Raw genomic sequence first — 26180 nt, forward strand, 5'->3', positions numbered from 1 at the left:
CCTTCAATACCAAAACAGCTCATGTTTACTCTGTTATGGAAATCAGATAAAACCTTTGACCTCTGTTTCGGTCAACAAACCATCCTCACATTTAAAGCAGAAAGACGAACCTTCTCTGAATGTTTATTAGACAGAAACAACCTGTCTCATGCACATTGGGCTGCTACTGACTGACAGACGAGGTGACACGATAGAAACCGAGCAGAGAAGATAATAACAAGTGGTGAAGCATTTTTGGCGTCTGGTACTCACTTGACGGTGGTGGAGATGCGAAGGTGCCTGATGCCAGGTGTCGGGAACTGGCGAGAGTTCAAATAGGAGATGTGCTGCATGACCTTGTCAAAGGCATCGATGTCGTCGCCCTCGACGGTCAGAGAGGACTGGTTGGGGTTGATCTCCACCTGAGAGAAGAAAACATGGTGACGGACTGTGAGACCACGTTTCCATCCACTTGAATAGGAAAGTCATCTGAGACATTGTAAATGCAATCTGTCAAAGCCGCTGAGAGACTTTGCTTTTCTTTGAAGCTTGACATTTCTGAGAACGACAGACAGACCCTCTTCTTGATGCACAAATACATCCAGCCTGACAGAGGTTGAATGAGTCCTCACCTTGACAGCTGAAGCGACCTCCTCAGGCAGCTGCACATCCAGGCCCTCCTTGCATGTGTACAAACAGTCGATCACCTTCTTGTTCTCCAGTTTTCCAGAGCGAATCATGAGCCCTGCAAGGTTCCCTCGGAAAAACTGACCCATACGAGCGTTTCCGCCTGGATACATCAGGAAAGGATGTGGAAAGGAAAACAGTCAAACACACACGTATAAACTGCTCAAGTGTATATTCCACAAACTTCACCTTTTCTACCTGGTGATATAAGCATGCTTTCTCAAAGTGCAACGCTGGTGTGAATGGATTTCATGCAAGTTAGAATGCGTGCCCTTCCAAGGCCTGAGGCCCAGAGAGCATGACAGAACAATGATGAATGAGTTTATACAAAACAGTAAACACATGCAACTTCTGCATTAACGGGGTGATCATCTGCCTTACTGTGGGAAAAAAAATGGCATCAACAGAAAAATAAAAGAAACTCAAAGTGGGGATAACCTACGATAGTGATGAAATGAATCCTCCTATGTCACCTTTTTTTTAATAGTGGAATATCTGAAGTTTGGAGCCTTGAAATTTCACAACAACCGTGTGTTTCTTTGACGTGCAAAAATCCTGTTGTGTTAAAGGTGAAACAACCGCGTTGTCTTCTTGCTGAACAATAATGAGCATAAATCTGCACCACTGCAAAGTCAGAAACAAACCTGAAATCTCAAGGTCACGCTGTGTGTGTGTGTGTGTGTGTGTGTGTGTGTGTGTGTGTGTGTGTGTGTGTGCAGCTCTGCTATCTGATATGGATGAGCTACTGCTTTTGACCCCAAGGTCACGTTCTGAAAGGCAAGCCAGCACATCCAAAATGCTGCAGCCACGTCAGTTTTGTTCTCGTTATACGTCTATTTTTGTTCTGCTTCTGTATCAGGTTGTAGAGAAAAACAACTGCCTCACTGCTGCAGCGAGGAGAGCGTATAAATGGAGGGGGAAGAAAATGCAAAAAAGAATAATAAGGTTGCATCTATTCTGCATCATGCTGCAAACATCAAACAGTTCATTCTGCATCTAGAATGTGAGAGAATCATTCTAGTGGAAATGGCGTGACAATGCAGTTAGCATGGTGGGACATTGTTTGACACAAGGAGTAAGGGAAAGACTTGAGCAACCTGAGGTGGGCTCAGACACTGTGTCAGTGTCATTGTCATGTCCTGAGTTTTCTGTAAAGGACAGAAACAAGAGAGCAGGGAGAGACAGGGAGGAAGATTGAGGATCTGCAGGAAAGATTCAGACGCTACATACGAGGTCGAGGTGCAAGAGAGTTATTCCTGCATAGGCTGACAATAAAATAACATGCACGATATACTTAACACAAGCTCTATGTGAGAGGAAATAACAGATTAGCAGGCAGCATTACAGCATCTTTTTACTAATCATCTATTAAACATAATTAAATGTTACAGATTCAAATTATCAGTCAAATACAACAAGAATTCAAGTTTTTCATTAATTGTCTTTGTGCTTCTGATTTGGTCACAATTAAACTTTTTGCCAAACAAGAGAGTTAAGACTCATTTCCCTTTCTTGTTCTAAGAGTTTACCTTGCCAGCAGGCACCAATCGTGAGCTGAGATGCAATCTTGGAGGCGTGCAGCGGGTAGTCCTCTGCAACCAGGAAGGGCTCAAACGTAGTTCCATCCACAAACAGAGACACAGTGGGGAACTCCACGTTCAGTACATAGTGATGCCACTCTTTGTCACACACCTGTTGACAACAAGCAGAAATCCACACTGTGAAAGTTGCAGAGTACAATACAACTAGCTGTAGTCAAATGCAGTTTAATTTGCTGTCGCAGGCTGCTTGGTAGTAGAAGCCGCTGACCTGGTCGAGTTTCCAGTGAAACTCTGCTGGTTTGTAGTTCTCAGCTTCAGATGGATCCTGACGGAGGAGAAGGATCAGTCTGCAGTTGTGGACATAGAGAGAGTAGTGGTGTCTGTTCATCTCTGCAGAGGAGAATATGAGAGAGGGAATCGGGACATGAAATATCAGGACAAAAAAATTTAAGGAAATTGGTGATTATTTTGCATCAAGTGCCTCAACACAAGAATAAACAGAGTCTAAAAAGCACCACGGAATCAACCACAGTTAGACAATAGAAGGGAAATCTTAAATCTCGAGGGAAATGGTATCATATGTAAGAAAATTTAATTTGAGCTCTGTTAGTTACCAGCACAAGCTCAGACAGTGTGTTGTATGGTGGTCATGAACGGTGCTGAGATCATGGATCCAGGCTGCAGCCGTTCTGATGTAATCCTTCTTATATAAGCCATCAGACAGAGGCTGATGATCGGCCTCCCCCTCTCCGGCCAGGACGCAGACTTTACAGTCAGTAAGATCAAGGAGCTTAGAGCCTTAAGTTACTTATTAGCTTGTTAGATATATAGATATTATATTTTCAGAGATGACATGTGCAGCAACAATAAGTATGTCACTTAGTTGTGTCACCTTCAGTGGATACCAGCCATTTGAATTCAATACAGGATGCTGACATTTTCAGAAAATTGATTACAGATCTGGTACAATACAATATTGGTACGTTACAAGTTTAATGTATTTTTGTGCACTGCCTCAATGTTTTTCCAGCACTAGAATCCAAAGGCTCAATCAGATCATTTTATTTGACTGCGTAATTAAAAGGTATTTTAACATTTAAAGTTTAAAGTTTGACTTAAAAATGAAAAAATAATGAAATTTGTTTTTGTTTCCAAGCTGTATACATCTTTCTGAAATTCACTTATAATGACATAACAAGTTAATGTTGTGAAATATGGTCATGAACAAATAGTCTTCATATTAGAAGTAAACTAAACTGAAATGAGGCAACAATCAAACTAAGAGTCAAACTGGAGCAAAATGACCAATTTTGTCCTGACAGCTTCGAAGATGTTACCTGTCTTGTCAGAGTTGCAGAGGATGGTCTCCTTCTCATGGGCCCCGGGGCCATGTCTCATCCACACAGAGATGGTGAAAGGTTCCTTCAGGCTGGTGCTCACCATGCCCTCAGGGACCTTGATGGCCTGGGTACCATTGAACTCGAACACCTGGTCACTGTCGTGCCCATTATCTGTGGGCAGCCCGACCGTCCAGTTGGCAGAGCTGCTTGGTGCAGGGAGGAGCTCCACTGTACCAGAGCTTGCACCTAGAAAAAAAATAAAATGGGTCAGATGCAATTATGTTGGGGATTTGAGAATATTACAATAATTATTGTTCCATCTGTTGAAAATAACCATTCCCTGTGGAGCATTAACATACCGCACAGCTTGTGCAGGGACTTCTCAGAATAGGTGTCACGGTCACAGCCCTTCCCGATATGGTTGGTTTCCAGTTCAATGCTGGCTCGGATAGAGGTGATTGGTTCATCACAGGTCTCCAAGTGCATGCTGGGGAAGAGGGCCAGGCTACCTGTGCCAGGCTCATATTCAATCCTCTTATTGAAGCCTGAAAGAGGAAGATTGAGTGTAGGAAAAAAAGAGTGAAAATGGATCCTTCAGCAAAGAACAGACAAAAGGTGTGCAGTCAATACGGAGGCTGCCAATAGTAATTGTCCATTAAGAAGTACTTCAGTTCTTTCACCCATAAGAGAAGGCCTCTTTACAAAGGAGTAAAATGACCTTTTTTGACAATGGCAACCTGTGTTAAGTTGGTGGATGGCTTTGGTTCATCAAAGACACACCTAAACAGTGATGGATGTTGAGCTACAGCGAGTAGAGGAGAGCTTTGCTACCTTGCCAGCTGGGTTTGCAGGTGGGTTTGACGCTGATCTTGACCAGCACGTCCTCTGAGGCGCGGTTCTTTCCACAGTCGTAGGCGGTCACAGTCAGCTTATACATGCGTTCTTTGCCGTAGCTCAGTTTCTCTGTGTTCTTAATGAAGCCTGAAAAAAGCAAGTGAAATAACATTGAATGAGGGGAGATAGATAACAGGTATACAATTATTTTTAAGCAGCATACCCAAACATGACATATTAAGTTATATACAGTATATTACATTAAGCAGAAATACGGAATAGAAATCTATGCACAAAAAGCCCAGAAGTGACCAGACTTCACTGTCAGTCTTTACCATGTCACGAGAATGTGATCAGTATTTATGTTATTAAAAGAATGTGATGGCCTTTGCTTAGCTAAGATCAAATTTGATCTCAGGTTAATATGTTCCCATTTTAAACTGTCACTCACACTATGAATCATTGTGAATTCTAGCCACTGTATCACCTGTTTGTATTTCCTCAGAACCAGCATCAGATCAGCTTAGGCTGGATTTCTGATGTTGTATTTCACTGGATCTTTCATTTTGTTTAACAAGACACAGAAACAATCCTGCAGCCGGATACAAATCACTGAACAGCCCGGCTGACATTTCAAGGAGACTGACATTGTTTCACAAGCTGCAGTGAATTTTAAATGACAGTCTTTTGTCAACATTGTTTACACAGATCGATAGGCGATGTGATGTGTTTGAATACAATTGCTGGCTCTTAGACACGCTGCAGCTTTTTCCCAATAAGACGTAAGTGATGGTCCTCACCTTCTTTGTCGACAGTGAAGGGCACATCAGGGGTGACAATCTCGTAGTTGCAGATTTGGCTGTACTGGAACGAGCAGTCGGCGTCCACTGCCTCCACCTTCAGGATGCTGTCATACTTCTTTCCCTCGATGACGGTGGCTTTGTAGGACTTCTCCTTGAACACGGGTGAATACTCGTTGATGTCGTTCACTTGGATATGGACGGTGGCCCTGATAGGGACATTTCAAAGTTAAGGCACTGGCAACTGGGGATGTTCAAAAGACATACTTCATGAAAAAAGATATAACCCAAGCTAAAATATTCTATCATCATATTACATGATGCTTTTGAGATCCATTTATTTATTTAAAGGGCTCATGATGAAAGAGGAAAATAAAAGAAATGTCTTATTCTGTGTAATAATAAGGAATATTTCCGGTAGCTATCGATATGCATATGAAGCTCTATGCTGTTTGATGTCTGCCTTTAATTGTAAATTATTTTGTCGTTCTTGTGTTGTCTGACAGTTGCAACAGACTCAAAGGCTATTTCCACAAGAGCTATAAAGAAAACTGTATTCTTTCATTCTTGTTACCATAGCTACTGACATATTTCGTACATTATGCTTTTGGCATCACTGCTTCAACAGTTCCAGCACATCAATTAAATAATAATTTAGCTTTTTTGGTAAAATAATACAAATATCACATAACAGTATTCACAGTTCTGTTGTTTGCTTTGCTGTCACTTTCCACAGCAAATGGGTCAATTTCATGTGAGCTGCACCTCAAGAGTTACATCTGAAAGAACCCTTATTTATCCTACATAGATATGAGAGGGGGCGGTGTGGCTTAGGTGGTAGAGTGGTGGTTCTTCAACAAGAAGGTTGCCGGTTCAAATCAAAGGGCCTCGTGAACTGGCAGGGGATGACTCACTTGTGGGACTTCTTCATGTTGGCACCATCAGGACCCTCTCCACAGTCGTAAGCCTGGATGGTGAAGGAGTGCTCCTTTTGCAGCTCACAGTCCAGCTTGTCCTTGGCCCGGATGACCCCCTCGCCAGTGGACTTGTCAAGGACCACTGCCTCAAAGGGGACATTCTGCCCGTGGATCCTGAAGCCGCAAATCTCACCTGAACACGTCAAGAGTCAAAGGAGACTTTGCTCAGATAACTGACGACAGATGGGAAATTACATTGTTCAGAATGAACAATTATGTTCAAGGAAAGAAACCATAAATTCACGCAAAAAAAAAGAAAAGAAAAAGATCAGCCACAGTTTTTTGGGAGCCGGGAATTTGTAGATTGGGATGGGTGGTGTCTGTGGAGGAAGCCCAAAAGCACTGTCATATGGGTGAGTAGTTTTGGGGGAGGGAGGTCGGGAGAGGGTGTGGGATATCTAGTATCAGTACACAAGTGTCTTTTCCAAGCCACTTAAAAACATTGCATCCAGTCATGCAGGCAGAAACTGAAAAGATGTGGACAGGCATTTCACAGGAATACTTGAGAAACAAAAAAAGTACATCAAGAACAATATTAGAAGGTAATTTATCTCTGTTATGAATAAAAATTACAAATGATCTAATCAGGAATAAATTACCATAAAGAAAAGGAAGATTAAAGCAAAATTGTAACTCTTTACAATAGAGAACATTGTGTAAACGGGATCCAGCATCAATTCAGCCATCAAACCCCAAAAGGTCTGTGAAAGAAAAAAAATCTCAGACAACACCTCCATTATAATAATTTTTTTTTCGTAATTGAAAGAAGTCTTCCTGTGTAATATTGCCTCTCAACCGAAACTACTGGAAAAATGAATTCAAATAAAATTATAGAGAACTGAAGCGGTAACAGTATTCAAACAGAAAAGTACTGGATGAGAACTGGGGTTAGAAATATCAACTTGCTTGACATCCACATCAAATGACAACTGCAGCCATGCTAATGGTAAAGATTAGTGGTGAAGATTTAACTCAAAGAGATCCACTGAGGCAAAGATGCAACAACAGAAACTTTGCAGCGGAGAGAGTTTGCATTAGTTAACAATCTCAGCAGCTTTCATTTGAAGATTTGAATGCGAGTAAAATCCACAGGAGTCACTGTAGCTGCTCAGACCTGATTTGTCACATAGAGGCAAGACGAACATGATCAGTGCCTTTGAGACGTTCACTTTCAGAACGTTTCTTCTCTTTAAATATCAAATCCATTGTGAATTTCTGCTCCAATTGCCAAGAGACTTCATAGGTTATGAAATCATTGTCTTACTTTTTTTTATTTAACCGTCTTAAATTTGGATTGTATTGGACAGAATGACAGCAGAGTGACTGAAAACTCCTGATTTAAGCAGCGCTCCGTTTCCTGGTGACAGCTGAAAAACTGTTAGGGTCTGCAAACTGCAATGGATGTCTCATGCACAGATATTTCTAAGTAGAGTCAGCCCCACATCACACTTTTCATCCAGATGTTGGAACGTCAACATATTCAGGGTGAGAAAAAAACAAAATCAAGAAAACCAAATAGGGAGATTACGGAGCATGGCGGGAGTTGCTGTGTAAATGTGTGGATGCTTTTTGTTTTCTTTGTTTTTTTTTGCATTAGTGGGTTAATAGTAACAACTAAGCACAAGGCAGAAGAAAGAGCCCAAGATCACCTTCATCAGTGAGGGTCACCTCAAAACTCTCTACAAGGAAGGGAGAGAAGATAAATCCAGATCAGTTAGAAGAAGAGTTGGAAGATAAGAGAAAACACAAGGAGGACAGGAAGGAAAGACACTCTATAAGCTCACAAAACCCCTCACAAGCAAAGAATATGCTGCCAGTTGAAAGAAAGTATGGATTAAAACATGTAAGAGGGATGAGTCTTTGCGGTTTACAAAACATCACAATTACATTTGTGGAAACTAGTTCATCAGTTTTCAAATTAATTGAGTCCTGCATCCAGAATGATCCAACACTTTGAGACCTTTCCCCCATTCAAATGAATGGCTGTGTGTTTATGGCCTGTCAGGGCCTCCAGTGTGATGGACGGTGTCATTTTGTTTTCACCTACTAAACAAAATGGTTTTCACATTAGGGGCTGCTGTCCGGGGCCAGTCACGCTGTGGGGGTGTCGTGGGCCTTCGTGTTCTCTAGTGAGCTCTAATGACCAGCTCACATCAAGGCTTTAGGAATTCCTCAGCTTGTTCCTGGTAACACAGGCCTCTCATCTCAGATCAGGTCAGCCATCATAGAGACTGTTATGTATTGATTTTAGTCTTGACATGCACCGGCCATTTTGCTGTTGGTGCTTATAAATAAATAATAAATACAGTGACGTTTAATATAATTTCTTTTTACAAGCTAATGGATCCAAATGCTGTTTATTCAGAACTTATTTGCAGGACATGTGCTGCAGGAAAAAAATATTTTCTCTGAGCTTGTCTATTACTTTTCCTCCATTGGTGTGTTTTGGTTTGGACTTAACAAAACTTTATTTAAGGTCCAATCACCTGATCTCACGTACCACACATACATACAACACACAGAAACACAGTCTCATTGGTTGGCCCTAAAACAGACAGTACAATCCGCTACAGGGGCTCCTCTCTCATTGAAGGCTAACCTATTCACGTTGATCTGACTTAAGAGCCTGTGAATGGACTTGTGCATGGCCTGTGGGTCAGCTTTACAGTGAACCCTGTTTGTTGGCACAGATGGACCATCTAGAAAGAGCCTGGCATGGCAGAGCTAGTCACCCCTGCTGCCACGTGAGGACAGATTGTCTCCAGAGAGCATGTTCACAAAGTCCATTCGCAAAAGTCCTGCTCATCAACAAGGGAGCCCCTCCACTGAAAGAAGAGGGACAACAGGGCTTTGCATTCAATGCTAATTTACTGTGAAAGGAGACAAACACGCAGAGAATTGGAATTTATTAAATTCCTTGTCCCTCAGAAATGATGGGCCTCTTATTGATGCCGTCCACCTTAAAGGCTGAGTGCTGCCAGGCTGATCAGCTACTGTGAGCTGTCACATTTCCCACAACTTTGTGAAAGTTATTACATTTGGCATCTCCTCTGACCTGACACGTGGATGTTAACGCCTCACTTGCAAAATCAGTAGAGGTAATGCAAGATAAAATGGTCATATCTAGTGGGGTGAGTGCACAGAGTGCGAGGAGAATAGCAGACAAAAGATAACACAACTCATGTGATTTGAAATGGTGCTGTGGTGCTTTGAGTTCTGGCCAAAGTCAATCCTGCTGTGATTAAAAAGCCCCAGAGCTAACGCTGCCTCCGCACATAAAGCACACTAATTGTGCCCCACCACTGGGAGGAGGAAAAGACATGAAAGGGTATTTTGATCTGAATATCAAAAGGGAAAATCTGGTGGTTATGGAAACCAGCTGTGCGTCAGTATGACAGCCATGTCATAATAATTCAATTTGCAGAAAGTAATTGAGTCACACAAGTCTGCTACCCGAAGTGCATTTAATAAGTATTCAATTTGAGCAAAGGTATTATCTCATACTGAGACAGTCTTAATTTAATTTAAAAGCACATATAATCTAAATTATAACCTAGATCCCAGAAAAAATAGTTATGGATATATAAAGCATTACAATGGTTCTACTTCCATGTTAAATAAAGCTTTTTTTCATTTTCAAAAATGATTAGTTTAATAAACCAAAGTCAAATTGTGTTTAAAACACATACAACAATGAGACTGAATTGAAAAAGTAAATCACATTATAAATTCTCCCTCCATTACATGTAACATGATCTCAAAGCTTTCATGGTTCAGAGTCATTTAAGTTGGTTTTCTCCTTTATTGAGTGTGAAATAATTTTAGGTTAATTGAAGCTGAGGTATGAGGAACAACAGCAGCAGCATTACATCCCCTCTCTCACCTGCATAGCGTAGAGGAGCATCCTTGTCCAGTGCAATTAGAGGGGGGTCCAGTAGCACTTTCTCATCGTTTTCCGTTACGATCCCATGGTACGTCGTCTCAATCCATGGTTTGTGCTTATTGACTGTTAGAGACAGAAAGAGAAACATTTGTGTTTACCATAAAGAAGAAAAGTCTCTGCCTATTTCTGTCCTGAGGTCTTGTTTCTCTCTCAATGGCACTTTTTTTCTGCACTGTTAATAGTAAATGTACTAGATTTATGTAATGCTTTACCAGTCTTAATGGCCACTCAAAGCTCTATATAATACAAGCTGCAAACACAACCATTTATACAACAAAAATATATATATAGTGGTACGCCATCACATCCCATTCACACACACTAATGGCAGAGCCATCAGGGGCCCAGGAACAGTTTGACATTAACAAGCATCTCAGGTGATCGGACCACGAGGCGGTACTTTTAAGTTAGACAGTTACACACGACATGAGAGAGCTTGTGAATGGATCTCACTTCCTCGCTCGATATGCAAATAAACATCGACATTATCTTTGTTCACAGAGTGATGCAAGTCTATTTTAGTGTGTGAGTCTTGAGATATTACTATTTGAAATAGTAAAAAAAGAAAATCAATATGTATGAAAACACAGATGTTTAAAAATAATTTCCCTTTCATTGTGTAACTGTGGTGGTTCACATGACGTCAGCTAAACATATGCGTCACAGGCCACCTCACAGTGGGTGATCAGATCTTGAATAAAACCATACATCTTGAATGTTCACAGACCTACCAGGTCTGAACAGAGCCTTGTACTTTCAGGGTGGCTTCGTGGAGCATTAGCTGTGCCGTTTACAGCTCAGTGAGCTACTCAACCTGGGAAGCATTAAAGCTACTGACAGCAAATTGTCCTAACTGGCTGCTGCAGAAAAAGCTGCATTGAGTGACATATTTGGGCTGAATTACAGAACAGTACTGACGCAGGGGATATGCAGCTCTCTTACAGCCAATATGTGCTCACTCCAGAGTGAGAGGAGAGGATAACATTCCTGTACTACTGATCTGCAGAGGCGATTCTAACTCTGGCTGACAGAACGCTGTGGGGGACAGCAACTCTGGCAGAGCTAACCAAACTATAGGCACCTTTCCTGAGGACTACACATGAAAAACCTAAGTATGTGAAGAGCATTTATGTAACTCTTCCCTGGTTTTCAGAATGATAGGTTTAGTTCAGGCAAAGTATCCCCCAAAGTTGATGAGGCCTGCAACTTTTGTGCAAGACCTATTAACAAGAATTGCAACTTTTTTACTGTCTGATCACACTTATTGATCCATGGCTTTAAAATGTTATATCAGAAGAAAGATATATTTTTTTTATCCAATTATGATTGCAGTAAATCTGGAAGTTGTTGAAATCATAATAAATTCAATGCGGCCCAATCTTGCATTTAAGCTAAGTCATGTTGGCCTTGAATCAACAGCAACATGTCATTGACCAAACTTTAATTAGCACGTGGCCCAAAGTTACGTCATAATTAATCTAAAATAATTCATAAGGCATCACAAACTGCCTGTAGATATACGAGAGATTTCTTTTGGATTCATAGAGGAACATCCCAGTGCTACATATGAGCTGTCAAGAGGTTAACATTAAAAGACTGAAAGCCAGTCAGAGCAGCGACAGACGGCTTGAATTGGGATGAATGTTTAACTTCTGTGGCACATCCTCCAGCCTCCAGTCCTTGTCAGTGGTTTAATTACTGCGTCTGTGTTGCAAAATGCAGGTGATCTGCCGAGGTTGCCAAAACAGAAATGTTGTTGGCACATGTGCCTGCCCCTAATGTGTGAACTGCAAGTTTGTGTATTTCAAAGTCTTAAAATAAGTTATGTACTCACCATTTAATAATTAAGCTTCACATCAGCATTTCACAAGTTAATCCAAACTGAAATATGTTTTGCATAGTGAGATTAAGTCCACAGTTCTTTCATGGTTTAAAAAAGCCTAAACATCCCACATTCATTATCTGCCTAATAAAATGACTGGTGTGGAATAGCATAATCTGTGCCCGAGTTATATTCTGAGCTTCAAACAGTAGCCAGATTTAAAGGAAATCTACAAAAGCGTAAATTAAAGAGGGCAAGGTTTTCACAAGGTACTAAATGTCAATCTGCCAAATCCAATTTCAGTGAAGCTAATGAGTCGCGTTTTTTCATTACAGAATTTAGTGTAATTCTCAGTGATTACACGATCAATGGAAATTAATTACAAGCTACATGCACAGGATTGGTTTGACGTGGGCATCACCATAAATGGGGATTACCCAACATATTATCATTTTATTCTGTGAGAGATTTTCTTCCAATGGTATCTTAAAGGCTTAAGAATTGCTTTTAAAACTCGTCAATGCAAAAAGTAAATTTTTAAGTTTTTTAACAACATTAATTTGTATATATTAGTACATTATTAAAGTGAGTACTTTTGGATGTCTTTATTTAGTTTATTATCAATTTGACATGATAGAAGACAGATAATGAGGTGAGGGACAAAAAGAAAATATTCTATAGACTCAAACTGTGTTTTAAGGTTTAGCCAAAATAAAGAACTTTTAACTTCATGGCTGAGCTGCATAAGGATTTCCTATCACTTTAAATCTCTGGTTAATCTTGTCCTGTGCATGCAGTGCTTAAGTGCTATGTTTGCCGGTGATTTGGAATTGATCAAGCCCAATAAGTCGTCTGAAGTGAAGTGGAAGTCTTTAGACAGATTGCTAGGCCAGACTACTATAATAATCTGCTTTAACTTCCACAGAGTCACAGTGGCTTTAATACAGGTCCATCAATCGATTGAGGTGCACTGAACCAGGATCACTACTGAATGGTGCAACATCAACATTTGAGTCTAATCGTGACCTATAAAAAGAGCTGAATGAACAGAGATGGCCTGGGTCTTCTCTGGTTGATCGAGTTTAATGTTGTTTCCCGTAATCTAGCATCTCCATCTAGACCATTTGGAATTGGCCTCAAAATAAATGTGTGTTTTACTTAATTTTAATTAATTGAATCCACAGTAAACAAGCACACAAACTTAAGACCAGCTGCCACTGGTAAGACTAACTGGTAAAGTTATATGACTTAAGTCCAATACAAAGCAATATAATTCTATGGAGAGGAGTTTAATTACATAATTGATAGAGTATTTGTCATTCTCTGATCAAAAAGAGAGTTTAAAACCATAAAATTCTCATTTGAGCCAAAATTGGCTTTTCAACTTAAAATATATAATGTGACATATCGCCCAGCCCTACAAATTGTAGAGCACACAGAATGTGATCCCCCTTAAATGAAGGTATAGGAAAAAAAACGATGCCCAACTGCAAATGTCCCTTCTGCTGTGCATCACCATTTAAATCACAGCTCCTTTCACTCCGTCACACACCTCCCATGAAATAAAATCTTAAGCTCCATTTTATCTTAAGCGTGAAATTCTCACATACGATGTGTGAAATTGCCAACAAGGGCATTCTGACAAGACAGCTTCATCATCTCCCATCAAGCCTGCAGTGAATAGGAAGAACGTTTGCAGGGCTGTGACTTGCTTGGCAGAGAGCATCTGACACAGCACAACAGAGATGTGATGCACGGAAACTGGGTGATTTTGTTACATACGATTATAAAGGGAAGACTTTGCACTGTAATGGAGGCAAGAGTTTGTTGTCTTCAGGAGAGGCAGCTTTAGGATTTAGGATGGAATGAGATTAGGAGACAGGCTTTGAAGTGAAGCAGTCTGAGAGGGGGCCTGCTGCTACTGCAGCTCTGAGAATGTTTCATATGGAAAACAGACATTTTCTTAATCAAACCAAATTAGAAAACCACTTCTAATGCAATGCATACTCACTACTGTCCTAATTATAACCTGCAGACTCAGCCCATCGCTCAGATCAAAGACGATAATTCAAGAATTAGATGCAACTCTTTCTAATGAATAATGATCAACATTAAACTGATCATTAGACCCATGACCTACAGCAGAAAAGACTTGAGAAACGCATGTGCTTGTGTTTTATCAAATGTAAATTAACATTAGGTTCTTAGAGTTATCTGGTAACATTTAGGGCCAGATTGACATGTGGCCCATGCTGCTTAATCCCATGTGGAGCAACAGAAATAAATCTTCGTCCTGAATCATGATAAACAATCTAATTTTAAGGAGATCGCAACAATAAATGTTCCTAGCAAAGCAAAAAGAGGCCATTTTCAACTGAGAATCTCCATCTTTTACAGCACCCACTGAATGCACATTACCTTATATAAGCCTGAAAACAAGAAAGAAAAAAGTCGAGAGAACAATAAGTCAATCTGTCTTTGCAAGCAACCATTAGGTAAAAAACAGAAAGGATGGTTGCTCACTAATATCATTTAATGTGTCCTTGTTTTTTGCTTAAGTGCAGACAGATTAGGGAAAGTGAACAAATGAGGACAAAAATGGTAAAAAAACAAATAAATAACAAAGCTAAGGAGTCAATTACAAAAACATGTAGATCATCATTCCACATGCATCCAAACATTGTAAGGTAAGTTTGAGAAGAAACATGGACTAAGTGACCCTCAATTGTATTTGTAGCAAAATAAATCATTTCAATATAAATATTAGATGAGTTAGGATATAAATACGCATATATAATGGCCTGATATTGCTTTCTTGATAAATAATAGATATTAGCCTTGTAGTGTCATCCTCTGCCAAAGTAAAACATTTTCATCTATCCATAAAAAAAGTTTATAAAACACATAACAAAGTGTTTGTATGGCTAATCCATTTAAAGAATGTGCAAATGATGCTGATGAGGAGAACTCAGGGGGACAGGAGCAGTTTTAAAGAGGGGGGAGAGCTGAAACACAGCCGTCTTCTGACACCAGTGGACATAGATAAAGTATAAATAAAGTGTTGATGCGTGAGCCAGACTGTGCTATGCCAAGTCAAGCCAACATCCCTGATCAGCTCTGTGTCTCTGCCACCCGTACTGTGCACTCTCTGAACCAGATGCTCCTGGTGTTTTGTTGTTGTTGTTGCATAGGCACCTTGTTTGTTTCCAGGGATTAGAGGGGAAACATGCGCATTTATTGGAGATTGATAATAGGGCTTTAATTATACTGAAGTGATCCAGATTTGCATCGGGATGATGGAACAATGATACTGAGCTGTATATTTTGCAAGTATAAATGTGCATTTATCATATTGTGTAGTCATTGTTTTAAAAGGTACCAAACATTTGCTCATCTTCTAAATACGACAAGTTGTTGTTTTTTCTTTTCAGACATGACAGTTAACTCTAACTGTTGACAAAACAACTGGGGTTCTCAGGAAATATAACGGGCATTTTTCACCGTTTAAGACATTTTACAAACTGACAGAAAACAATGATGAAAAGTACTGTTAGCTGCAGTCCTGCTTGGAGCCATGAAAGATAACTGGAGTTTCAGGCCTCAATGCAACAGTCAACAAAGACCATTATTGGATCAATAACATTGTAATATTACAGTGAGACCAAATAGCTAGCAGCTATCCCCCCTTAAATGAATCACAGGCACTTTCCTGGTCTGTAAGGTGCAGAGGACGATGCACCATTTTCAGCAACAAGATTAGCTGTCTCTGATGAGAAGCCCTTTGTTGTTAGTTGTTATCACCACTGCAACTTTTGAGCTTTCCTTTCAACTAATTAAACCACAAAACAATAATGGTCTTGTATAGTAAAGACCCAATAAGCTTCTACTCAGCTCAACAGTCCAACAACAACAATATCAAACTTCAAGGCCATCTTTGAGGATTCACACATTGTATGTGGAGGCACCTATTGAACAGTGGGATGCCATCTCTGATTCTTTCATGACTTCCCGCAGAACGGGGAAACATATTGACCATTCACATGGACACAAAGACAAAGCCTCTTTATTGTTGCCTGACTCTTTTATTGAAGCCTCAGCTACACAGTTTGACCTATTAACCGTGATGAAATGCTTCCTGCGAGGAATGTAAGGGCTACAATGGCCTGTGGTAATCCTGAGGTTCAATAGGACACCTGTATATGTGCTCTCCCTCCATACCACTGCTGTGATGTCTCGACTTCATGAGGGAGGAATATAATCATTGTCCCTCCCCAACACTTACACACCAATATGTGAGTGTTCACAGGCTACTGGTCACCCTGGGAGAAGCAGGGAAAACCACTACAGCTGTCCAGATTGCAGCAGCATCACTGCAGCAGATGATCACTCTGCAAAATAATATAAAGCCTGATAATGCTTTTGAATCTCTGAGTGCTTGTTGTGTAATGATAATGTTGCAGCAAAGTGTCAGTGCCTAAGACGCGGCTGTTTCATTGACTCTGACCTGAGAGCCTTCATCTTCTTTGATTACATGCAAATGTGAAGCTCTACTACACTCCATTAAAAGTCTGGTTGAACACTGAGCAAAACACAACTAGTACAATAGTCATCCAACTTAGCTGTAACTGACTTCCTTTCTCAGAGTTTTCAGATAACATTGAGTAAAAACTAATGAGCTACCAAACTGTTAACTGAGATAAACTGTATGTCAACTAAAGACATGTAAAATGTAAGAATGTGACATATTGTAAATGATATACTAAGCAGCAAGTGAATGTAGTTAAACTTTAATAAGCAAATTAAATATCCAGTGTTTGGTTGGTGTTTGTTTTGAATGTTTGAAAGACTGATTACCTATTATTATGAATAAATCAGCCAAACATGCCAATCACAGGCAACATAAGTGGTAGTGTGATCCTCAAGCAGAGTGTGCGCTCTGTTTTAATTTTGCGAGTGTCTGTGCTCTGAGATAGTCATAGCTTGAGGTGGTCCCAGGAAGAAATTCGAACATTTTATCCTCGTAAACTGTGAAAACAAATACAGAGGAAGAAGCCAAACATAACACTTTCAGAAACTGCCGCAGATTATGTGAGCACCAGACAATTCCAGATAAGGACTGATTTATTTAACAATCAAATAAATCTGTATTTTCCAGAGGCAGGGTTCTCCTGGCAGACCTGTGTGCCTTAAGATGATGTGGTAGACGTTTCCAACACCAACAGATGCAAAAATGAAAAAAACAACTGGAAAACAAATATATCCTGGTGAAGAAGCGGTGTCAGACATGTAGAAAGCATTGGCAAATGTGTCAAGAGAGTTTATTGAGATAAGAGCTGACACTGGTGTCTTTGTGTCTTAAAAAAATCAAGTGCTCTCCACAGCGGAGTTAATACGTAACTTCCTGCCTTCGCCGGCTGCGTCCAATCGCATCACCTCTCACCTGAATAATGCGGATAATTTGGAACCGCTGCATTGTGAATGTGTGAAAGGCAAAGTCCGGGTTGAGTCCAGACCCAATTTTCCAGACTTTACCCGCAGGTCATGTCTGATAACGGCTTTACTGAAGTCGGACAGAAATATCCAGCAGTGGCACAGACACTGCAGCTGAATAGGCGCAGGTGTGCAGTGCATGCAGATTTGCACTGGATTCATTTATCCTGGTGACTCTTAACTCCATGGACCAAGAACCATCAATGGACAATCTGCTCACAGTCTGAAACTGTGGGCACACTTCTCTGTTTTTCTTGCCTTACAAGCTCCTGAGCTTGTTGACACAAGCCACCGCAATCACAGACTGTGGACTGTTCTAGGAAGCCTTGAAGTCTCTTAAATGAAGCCCAGACCTCAAGGGCCCCTCACTCCCCAAACACCCGGCTCACACAGGAGAGTCTCTCAGTTTCCCTGCCAGGCAACAACATTTGTTTGTCTTCCACGCAGAGACCGAACACACCCTGGATGGCCGTAGCCCTGCATTAAAGAGGGGGTTGGGAGCCACAGAGGCCTTGAATGCAACTCAATCACCTCTCTGTGCGAGCGACACAAAAGGGCCAGTGAGAGTGAAGAAGTGAGAGTGAGACGGCAACAGCTCTGAACAGGCGCTACGGTGTAGCTGAGTTAAAGCAGGTAATGTGCTCTCTGGTTACCTGCTTCCCATGGAGCTTAATGTTAACACGCCCGATTGTGAATAACTCCAGTTGCAATATTTCAGCTGGAGGCAATGGGACTCAAGGGGGGAGGTGGCACAGCCGCATAAGCAGCAGATATGGGTGGAAATACAACCTGTACATTTTATTACAGTTTTGAATCCAAAGATAACACAAATCCCTTTCAGCATTAAGGCATTCCATTTAAGACTGACAAGGAAAATGATATTTCTCATATATTTGTGTGGCCTATTATCTTGACCAGATATAAAAGTAAAAACAGATTTTTAACTAATTCTAATCATTCTACAAAACCGAACCTGTGACCCTATGTTCTAATGTTAAACAACATGTTCTAATGTTAAACAAAAACACTACAGATTCATGCAAATTTAAACTCCTTTCTTGTTAGCTAACACAAATTCCCAGTCATTTGGCACAACTTAATATTCACAACTGAATGACCCATTCTTGACAGTTCACTGACTCCATTTAGCGAGCGAAGCTGCCGCCGATAGGAAAGTCACCACCGACCCAAATCAGTTCAAGAATTCTCATGGCCTGACTTTCCAGCAAGTGGCAAATTACCAAATCGAAATACTTCAACAACTTAGCGCTTTCTGAGGATTATCTCATACACACATTCTTGAGGGGCTTGAGACACGATCCTGTGAACAGTGAACACATTGTGACGTATTTAGTCAAGATCCCGACCCCAAAGTCTGGGTCTAAAAGCCCTTTTGTTCCTCTGCAGAATGTCTGAATAAATACTGCAAATATGTAACAGTTAACTTGTAGGAACAGGGCCTCCATCTAGGGCAAGCAAACTATTATTTTGGGCAACTAAGGGTAAATGTAATAGATCTTATCATAGTCCACGGAAATAGTAAACAACTTTAAAGCTCACATAAATAAGAATGCATGGTTCCCTCTTTACCTTAGACTGGGTGGTTTGACACACGGTGTCTTTCGACAAATGAAAACATATTTAAGTGAAATTTGGTTCAACCTTTGTCCATCACCCAAACGAGTAAGTGATAAGGTTTAACTATGAACAGCGCCACCATGCTGCCATTTACAAGACACTTTGACGATCGTCAAGAACGTACCGTGAGGTTAAGAGGAATATTCTCTCATCAGATTCCCTGCATGGGACAAACTATGAGTATTGGTCTCATTTGTGCGTTGACTGATTTACCTCCATTTTATCCATTCCACCTACTCATTTTATCAGCTCATCTAAATTTGAATGCATACTTGGCTGAGCCTGATAAAAAGAAAATCTGATCCTGCACAAACTGAGGACTTTTGCTTGTGGTTTGTACTCAAGAAGAAAATAAAATCAATGGCCATAACTCAGTCAGTCTGGCCTAAAATTCACCCTGATACAAATCCATGAAGTCCCCATGAAGGATCTACTTATTCTTGAAAACTCATGGCTGCCATCAGCCAATCAGGATCAAAGTTGCACTTATTTAGCCTTGTGCTGCTTCAGCAAAGATGTGTGCTCTAAGAGGTCTTTTACATCTGCGTCCAAGGACTGATATGTGGAGCAGATCTCTAAACATCAAACAAATTCAGTCCCATCAATCAAAACCACGTCGGGTGACCCACTGACAACAGCTGACATTTTACTATTTGTTTAACCAGCTGATAGAGACCTAGGTGAAAGATGTCATCACATTATCAGTGAATAATCACCCCCCGGTTGATTATTTCTGAGTGTAAACAAGACTGATGCTGGATGCTGGAATATAACAGCATAACTAGAGCTGCAGGAGAGATTCAAACAATGCAATGATTGTCATCTGTGTGCATCCACAGAGTTTCATAAGTCCAACAAAAGGTTTCAATTTATAATGGCTTTGAATGCTGATGTCAATGTTGTTTATAGAGTGAGAGTCCTGATGACTACATGTAAGGGTAGAAAAGCCTGTGAAGACTTTAGTGGAAATTTACTGTAAAATGTATGAATAAGCTGATTTAACAGACAAATGTACTGATGCCAAATTCAAAATATTTAATATGTTTGGAGTCAAATAAATATGATATAGAGCTTCTTTGTATGAATAACAACCATGTGTACAATATTTTCCTGCATGTCTTAACTCATTAGCCTTTACAATGGGATAAACTGAATAATTAAGTGATCAGGAACGAGCATCCAGACAATTAATTTGACTTCAAAAAGAAATATATTGACCTCAATACATTACGCTAGCATTAACCTATATGAAATTTTAAGTAAATCAATGGCAGGCTCCTCAAACTAATGCAGGATGAGAGGAGGCCTGGGAGAAAACACCTGACCTGTACTATGTACTTTATCCTAGTCATGTGAGGACTGCGCATATGTTAACTCAGCACCACACAAAGCCGGCCATCCAATTTGTTCAGCTACAATTACTTAATTCGATGATGAATGAGCCAAGAAACTTCCAATCCGCCAGCTTTTCTTTTGTCTGGCTCATGCACCTCAGCAGACCGAACATTTAACCCTCCAACACAGGGACACGCAGCAGCTGCTCGTGGTCACAGAATAAGACACAGATCACGTGGACGAGACGTTCAAACCAAGTGACAAACACCATAATGTGAAGTTACGATTAAAAATATAAAAAATCTTAAAACAGAAGTGGACAGCACACACCTAAAATGTGCTGACGTTTCAATAGACCTCCCACAAACCATCTGTGTTCGCCCCAGTGACCCTCACACTGGCATGTCCTTGCTGGTAGTATAATGAATCAGAGGGTGGCTGCAAGAAGTTTAATGTGTAACAAAACGTGTTTTTCCCCCACTGGTCCTTCAAGGTTTGCCTGAGGGTTGGTTGAAGCTTCGCCTGGATGATGACGTCAAATCATTTGCAGTCATCTAAACTAGATGCTTCGGGAACAAGAACTGCTAAGGATAGAAAACCGGAGTGTTTGCCCTTTTGTTGGCTTAAAAGGTGGCTGTTATTACAAGAAGAAATCCACAACAAGCAATGAAAACGCATTAGCCGGCCTGCAGGTGACAAGAAGTGGCTCATGATATACACGAGTGACCTTTGGTTAATAAAAGATAAGCCCTCGCCAAGATGGTGATTTCACAGGCCTCCCGTTGCTGATAAGAGCAGGAGAGTCAGCAGGTGAATGTTGCAAACACACACATAAAAACACATTTCCGCACTTCCCAGGACTAACTGCTGGACACCTTTTTACCTTTTGATTTATGAAAAAGGAAATGAAGTTACTGGTGTAATGGCAGACTCATGGTGCTGGACATTCTCAGCTGCTTGACATGGCAACGGTGAAAAAATATGGCTGTATTAAAAGCCCCTGTGCCGACATTTATGGAACCAACAACCCTTCCATGGTCTTTATACTGTTCATGGGGCATAAACTGGGTGTAATATGAAAAATAAGGCAACACACGCAAGCCTCCAGCATTGAGAACTGCCCAGACATGCTGATATGGCCGGTGACTAATATGCACCTTTACACACCCTGAAACACAGGAAGATCACACTGGGGAGTCGATGGAGTTTGGGTGTGTAAATTCATGCAGTGAGGGACGGCTTCATGTGTTGTGCAGGGAGCTGCTGTGAGGAGGGAGGTGGACCACCCTGCTGCAGATAACGGCATGTTCCTCCTCAGTGTGTCCATGGGTGACATTGCAAATGAAGAGGACAGATTTCTATCTCTTGAATAAAAATTAAATATATATATACATGTATGTGATCATGATTGGGCCCGGAACTAGTTAAAGACTTGTATTTATTTTGTTACTTCAGTGTGTAATCACACCACATGAATTTTTAAATCCTCCGACAAAACAGGAGCATGCGAAGAGGAGCTGCAATGCGTAGCCAAGCGAGCTCCATCCCGGTGCGACCGCAGCGATGCCAAAGAAAGCATTAGGCCTTGTGATGGAAGAACAAACCTGCCAGCACTGATGGCACTGGATCTAAAATGGGGGGGTAAATAAACACATCATCACTCGCCATTAATTCAAATAATTACCGTTTGATTTCCGAACGTGCGCAAGTTAAAAAGGAAAATGTTGATGGACCAGGTAGAAGGTGCCGAGTATGAATCTTAAGACATGCGAAGCCACAAGAAACGAGCGGTCTAAAAATAGACTGGATGCGGATGACAGAAGGGGGTCGTTCCTTGGCCTTGATGTTATCTCCCAAGTAGCCCCCTTTATTAGGATGGAATCTTAGCACATAGATGGAATGTGTGGTTAGAGGGTTCTACGTGGTTCTGGGGGGTTTAAAGCTTCAGCCGGCCGCAGCATCGCGGGATGCACTTGCTGCTGCCGGCGGGATGCCTCCATCCCTGCGCTGCGGCTGCGGAGCGGACCATCCCCGAGCAGGTTCCTGCAACCTGCATCTCCCCGGACCGCACCGCCCGGCTGGCTAACGCCTCTCCCTCCCTTCTCCACCGCCCGGAGAACCGCTAGACGCGCGGACAGCACCGAGAGGACATGTCCGACACGTACGGACACACACTCACACAACGGGACACAAATCCCAGCTTAGTTACCTTTAGCTGCTTCCAGCGCACATAATAGTCCGAGGACCAGTCCGACAGCGGAGGCAAATCGTGTATTCCCTTGGAACCGCATCCCGACCTGGAGTTCAACCGCGGTGAAGTAAGAGGCGACCTTCTGCTTCTCCTTCTCCTTCTTCTTCCCCCGTCAGTCAGCCGGAGCGTGTCTCTGAGCCAGACGAATAAAATCCAGAAGATGAGCGTCTGTTACCGCGGTAGCTCTAAGATGGCCGTCGTCACCGCTGCCGCTCTGCTGCTCAATCAGCGCTGCTCACTGTGTGCAGCCCGACGCGTTCACGGACCGTCGTAGAACATCCAGTGTGCACTGGCTCTGACACACACACACACACACACACGAACACACACACACGAACACACACACACACACACACACACACTCATCTTGCATGTTGTGTAGAGCTGCTTCCCCTGAGACAGGTGTTTATATAATAGCTATCCACCAAATCACCTTTATTGAAATAAACCTATATACAAGAAATAATTGAGAGCTATTGCACATTTATACACGCTGAGCTAGGAAAGCATGTGAAAGAGAAATACATTTTGCTTATTATCAGAATATCATTTACACACACACACACACACAGGTATATATACAAAGTATACAGTTTAAGAACACATTGTGAACACAAAACAAATCAACAAAAGAACCTAAAACAAATCAAATTGTGAGAACAAGCTCTTCACGGGAGCAAAGGTGGAAAAAGTTGAGCAAACCGGGCATATTGCTCAATCGGTTTATCTAGTAATTGAGGTGTGTGCATGACTAAACACAATATCAGAAGACATAAGTGGAATTGCACTCAGTAGAGTCCATACATCCGCAGAGGCACTACTACTATTACCTACCACAAATACCAGTCCCCTTAAACATTTAATTTTTTCATCAGGACCCAGCAATTAATATCAATGAAAATGTTGGAAAACGCTCTCTCAATGCTGAAGAAAGTTGAACAAGAAAATCTACCCTGATCTATCCCACATCCTTCCAAGTTTGATGGTTATCAGTCTGGTGTTTTTTGCGTAATCCTGCCAATTAACAAAAAAACACAGATGACAACAAAACGGTAAAGGCAAAGGTAATCAAGGCGTAATCTTGGACTACAGTGGTATTCAAGCAAAGAAATCTGTAAATTTTACGATTAAGATTGGGGGAAATCAGCAGGCTAATCCAGGCCCACCAGTTTATTTTATATTGAACATAAAGCATCCATGTTAATCCAAGAGTTGTTTTCTCCAACTCCAGTGCCCAATAGGAATTAAATTGAACATTAAATGAAAAACTATCACTGTTACAAGATTATAAAACACAAAAGTGAAATAACACTGATAGACCAGTTGATAACACCAGCAAAATAAAAATAAAAAGTCCTGGTGCCAGCAATAAATAAAAACAGTTATTCCACTTCCCTCCTCAGACTGTAAATGAATCCAGTTTACACAGAATGGATGTCATGTTCTGTCGGTGGAAAATTAACATGTGTATTTAAAAGGGTTCCATTCACTGTTGGTCTTGTGTTTTAATGTACACAAAGCAAACTTTTCTAAAACACATTGTTAAAGAAAGGTCCACATAGTTACCACAATCCTCACAGACAGAGTGGTTTGAATTGGTGAACTCACAACAAGGTGTGCTGCATTTCGTTTTGATGCAGGTGCATAGTATACATTTCAAAAGCATTCACATTTGCAATAACTCTTGTATAAAACTTCCTGTGTATGTGATGTAATGTGAAAAACCAGGTGTATTTATGTCCTGGACTTCATTTGTATATCTCTGACTAACTCTGATCAAATCTGAACTATACGTGTGTTTTGATGTGTTGTTAAAAAACAGTTCCTCTCTTTATTCCACTGAAAATATATGTCCGTGTCCTTATATGTAAAACCCAGCCACAAGAAATCCACTTATGTTAACCTTGTCTCTTTCGATTCCTCGCCAGTTAAAATTGCCTCCATAGCGTAAAGTGCTCCGAAATCGGGTTTTATGAGGAGAACCTGAAGGCAGCAAGTGCCTAACGATGGTCAGTGACGTCAGTACTGTTATTGTGGGAGCATGCAGCTAGTTTAGCACAGACGGGTAAACTAAGACTGTGGGCGGGGGCCAGATGCCTTCCGGTGCCACACTGGGGCTTGTGAGGATAGAAGAGACCATGATAATGTCAAGTGCAGGAGTCGTTCAAACACAACACTGAAGCCCAGGGGCCAATGGGGACCATCAGGGGCGTCTGCGCGCCTGAAAACAAATTTGCAATTTAATTGTAAATTTGTTCTACCCCTGAGTCACACAGGCTGCCATCAGTGGTTGTAAGCCAGTAATTAGATGTTTGAGATATCAGGCCCCTTCATGTATCTCAAAGGGTTTTACACACGTTCATTACAATGGAGGTGTCGCTGTCAGAGTGGGGGCCCATGGAGCACGCTGCCCCGGGGCCCCGGCCACACAACCACTGCAATGAGTATTTGGACAACACGACTTCACCAGAATGTGACAAAACTATAAACAGTGAACGGGGGATGTGCCAAGGAAGCCAAAAAAGTTGTTTAATCCTTAAACCAATACTTAATTTAAAAACTGAATTACATCAATGTTTTAATTTTAAGCTTATTCCACCTGCACTGATTGGGAAAAAAAATAAAAGATCATATCAATAATTTTTGACTAAATCTGTCCTTGCCCTGCAGAACAGCCGCACAACAGCAAGTGCATCATGGCAATGTGGCCTTGAATTGCAAATGTGGGTGGGGGGCTGCTGTCTAATCAACACCCTGAGATATACATAGCACCCCTGAGGAGAAGAGGAGGCGATGCAATCAGAGAAGTACTTCCATCTAAATCACTTATTTTCGACTTTGCATCATGGCTGCCTCTTATGCAAATTTAGACAATCTGTTTTCTTAAAAAATAAAAAAGGTCAAAGCTCCATAATGGGAGAAATCATGTTGACGATAGGAAGTAAACAGGAGACTTTCTTATGAGTGTTATACTGGTGACACAGCAGTGACACATATTCAACATTTTAGTCAAATAAATACACTTAAAAGTAAACCTATCTACTTATTCCAATTGTGTCTGTCTCTCCATCTGTATGTGGATTGTACCAAATCGAAAACCTAATCGGTTTCACACTTGGCACCTCTAATGTAAATTGCGGTGCAACGTTTGGTAAGATTTGAGGAAACTATACGTGTGTCTGTGGACCGAGTGACACAGGGCAACCACATTCACAGAATCACTTTATTTTCAAGTGAAAAGTCGCGTGCTTCACAGACCTCTATAATAGCTGACATGTTGTACTGTACATTAAAAAACACTTGAACAGTAATATATCAAATTCAGTCTCACTTTAATAAGAAACATAAACTATAACACCTTAATTGCAGATAAAACAGGTAGGATGACTTTCTGACTTCACTCTGCACCCTTGACTTAAAAGCTCGGTACACGACATCCAGCACACAAACCATCAGTAAAAAAAGTGACAGTAAAGTGTAGAACTGTTTAAGGAAGACTCACTAAGGAATGATTCAGATGTAGCTCCGAAATATTAACACAGG

General features: G+C 41.1%; 1 protein-coding gene across 4 annotated transcripts in view; it reads right to left on the minus strand.

Annotated features, from left to right (window-relative positions):
- clstn1 (calsyntenin 1) overlaps positions 1-22853 on the minus strand; it is a 31675-nt gene extending 8822 nt beyond the window's left edge. Inside the window, exons 1-13 of one of the 4 annotated variants that reach the window (XM_062391773.1) lie at positions 22596-22853; positions 10042-10164; positions 7808-7837; positions 6096-6291; positions 5182-5390; positions 4379-4528; positions 3907-4092; positions 3545-3793; positions 2476-2597; positions 2196-2358; positions 1764-1814; positions 612-769; positions 253-401 (exon numbers count right to left, since the gene is read on the minus strand). In XM_062391773.1, coding sequence (XP_062247757.1) covers positions 253-401; positions 612-769; positions 1764-1814; positions 2196-2358; positions 2476-2597; positions 3545-3793; positions 3907-4092; positions 4379-4528; positions 5182-5390; positions 6096-6291; positions 7808-7837; positions 10042-10164; positions 22596-22677 — 1868 coding nt within the window. In that variant the 5' untranslated portion in view covers positions 22678-22853. The remainder of the gene's footprint in view (positions 1-252; positions 402-611; positions 770-1763; positions 1815-2195; positions 2359-2475; positions 2598-3544; positions 3794-3906; positions 4093-4378; positions 4529-5181; positions 5391-6095; positions 6292-7807; positions 7838-10041; positions 10165-22595) is intronic. The other 3 variants (XM_062391775.1, XM_062391776.1, XM_062391777.1) reach the window with 3 other exon arrangements.
- Positions 22854-26180: the final 3327 nt, after the last annotated feature.

Source organism: Platichthys flesus, chromosome 7, assembly GCF_949316205.1.
Source record: "Platichthys flesus chromosome 7, fPlaFle2.1, whole genome shotgun sequence".
NCBI classification, from domain to species: domain Eukaryota; kingdom Metazoa; phylum Chordata; class Actinopteri; order Pleuronectiformes; family Pleuronectidae; genus Platichthys; species Platichthys flesus.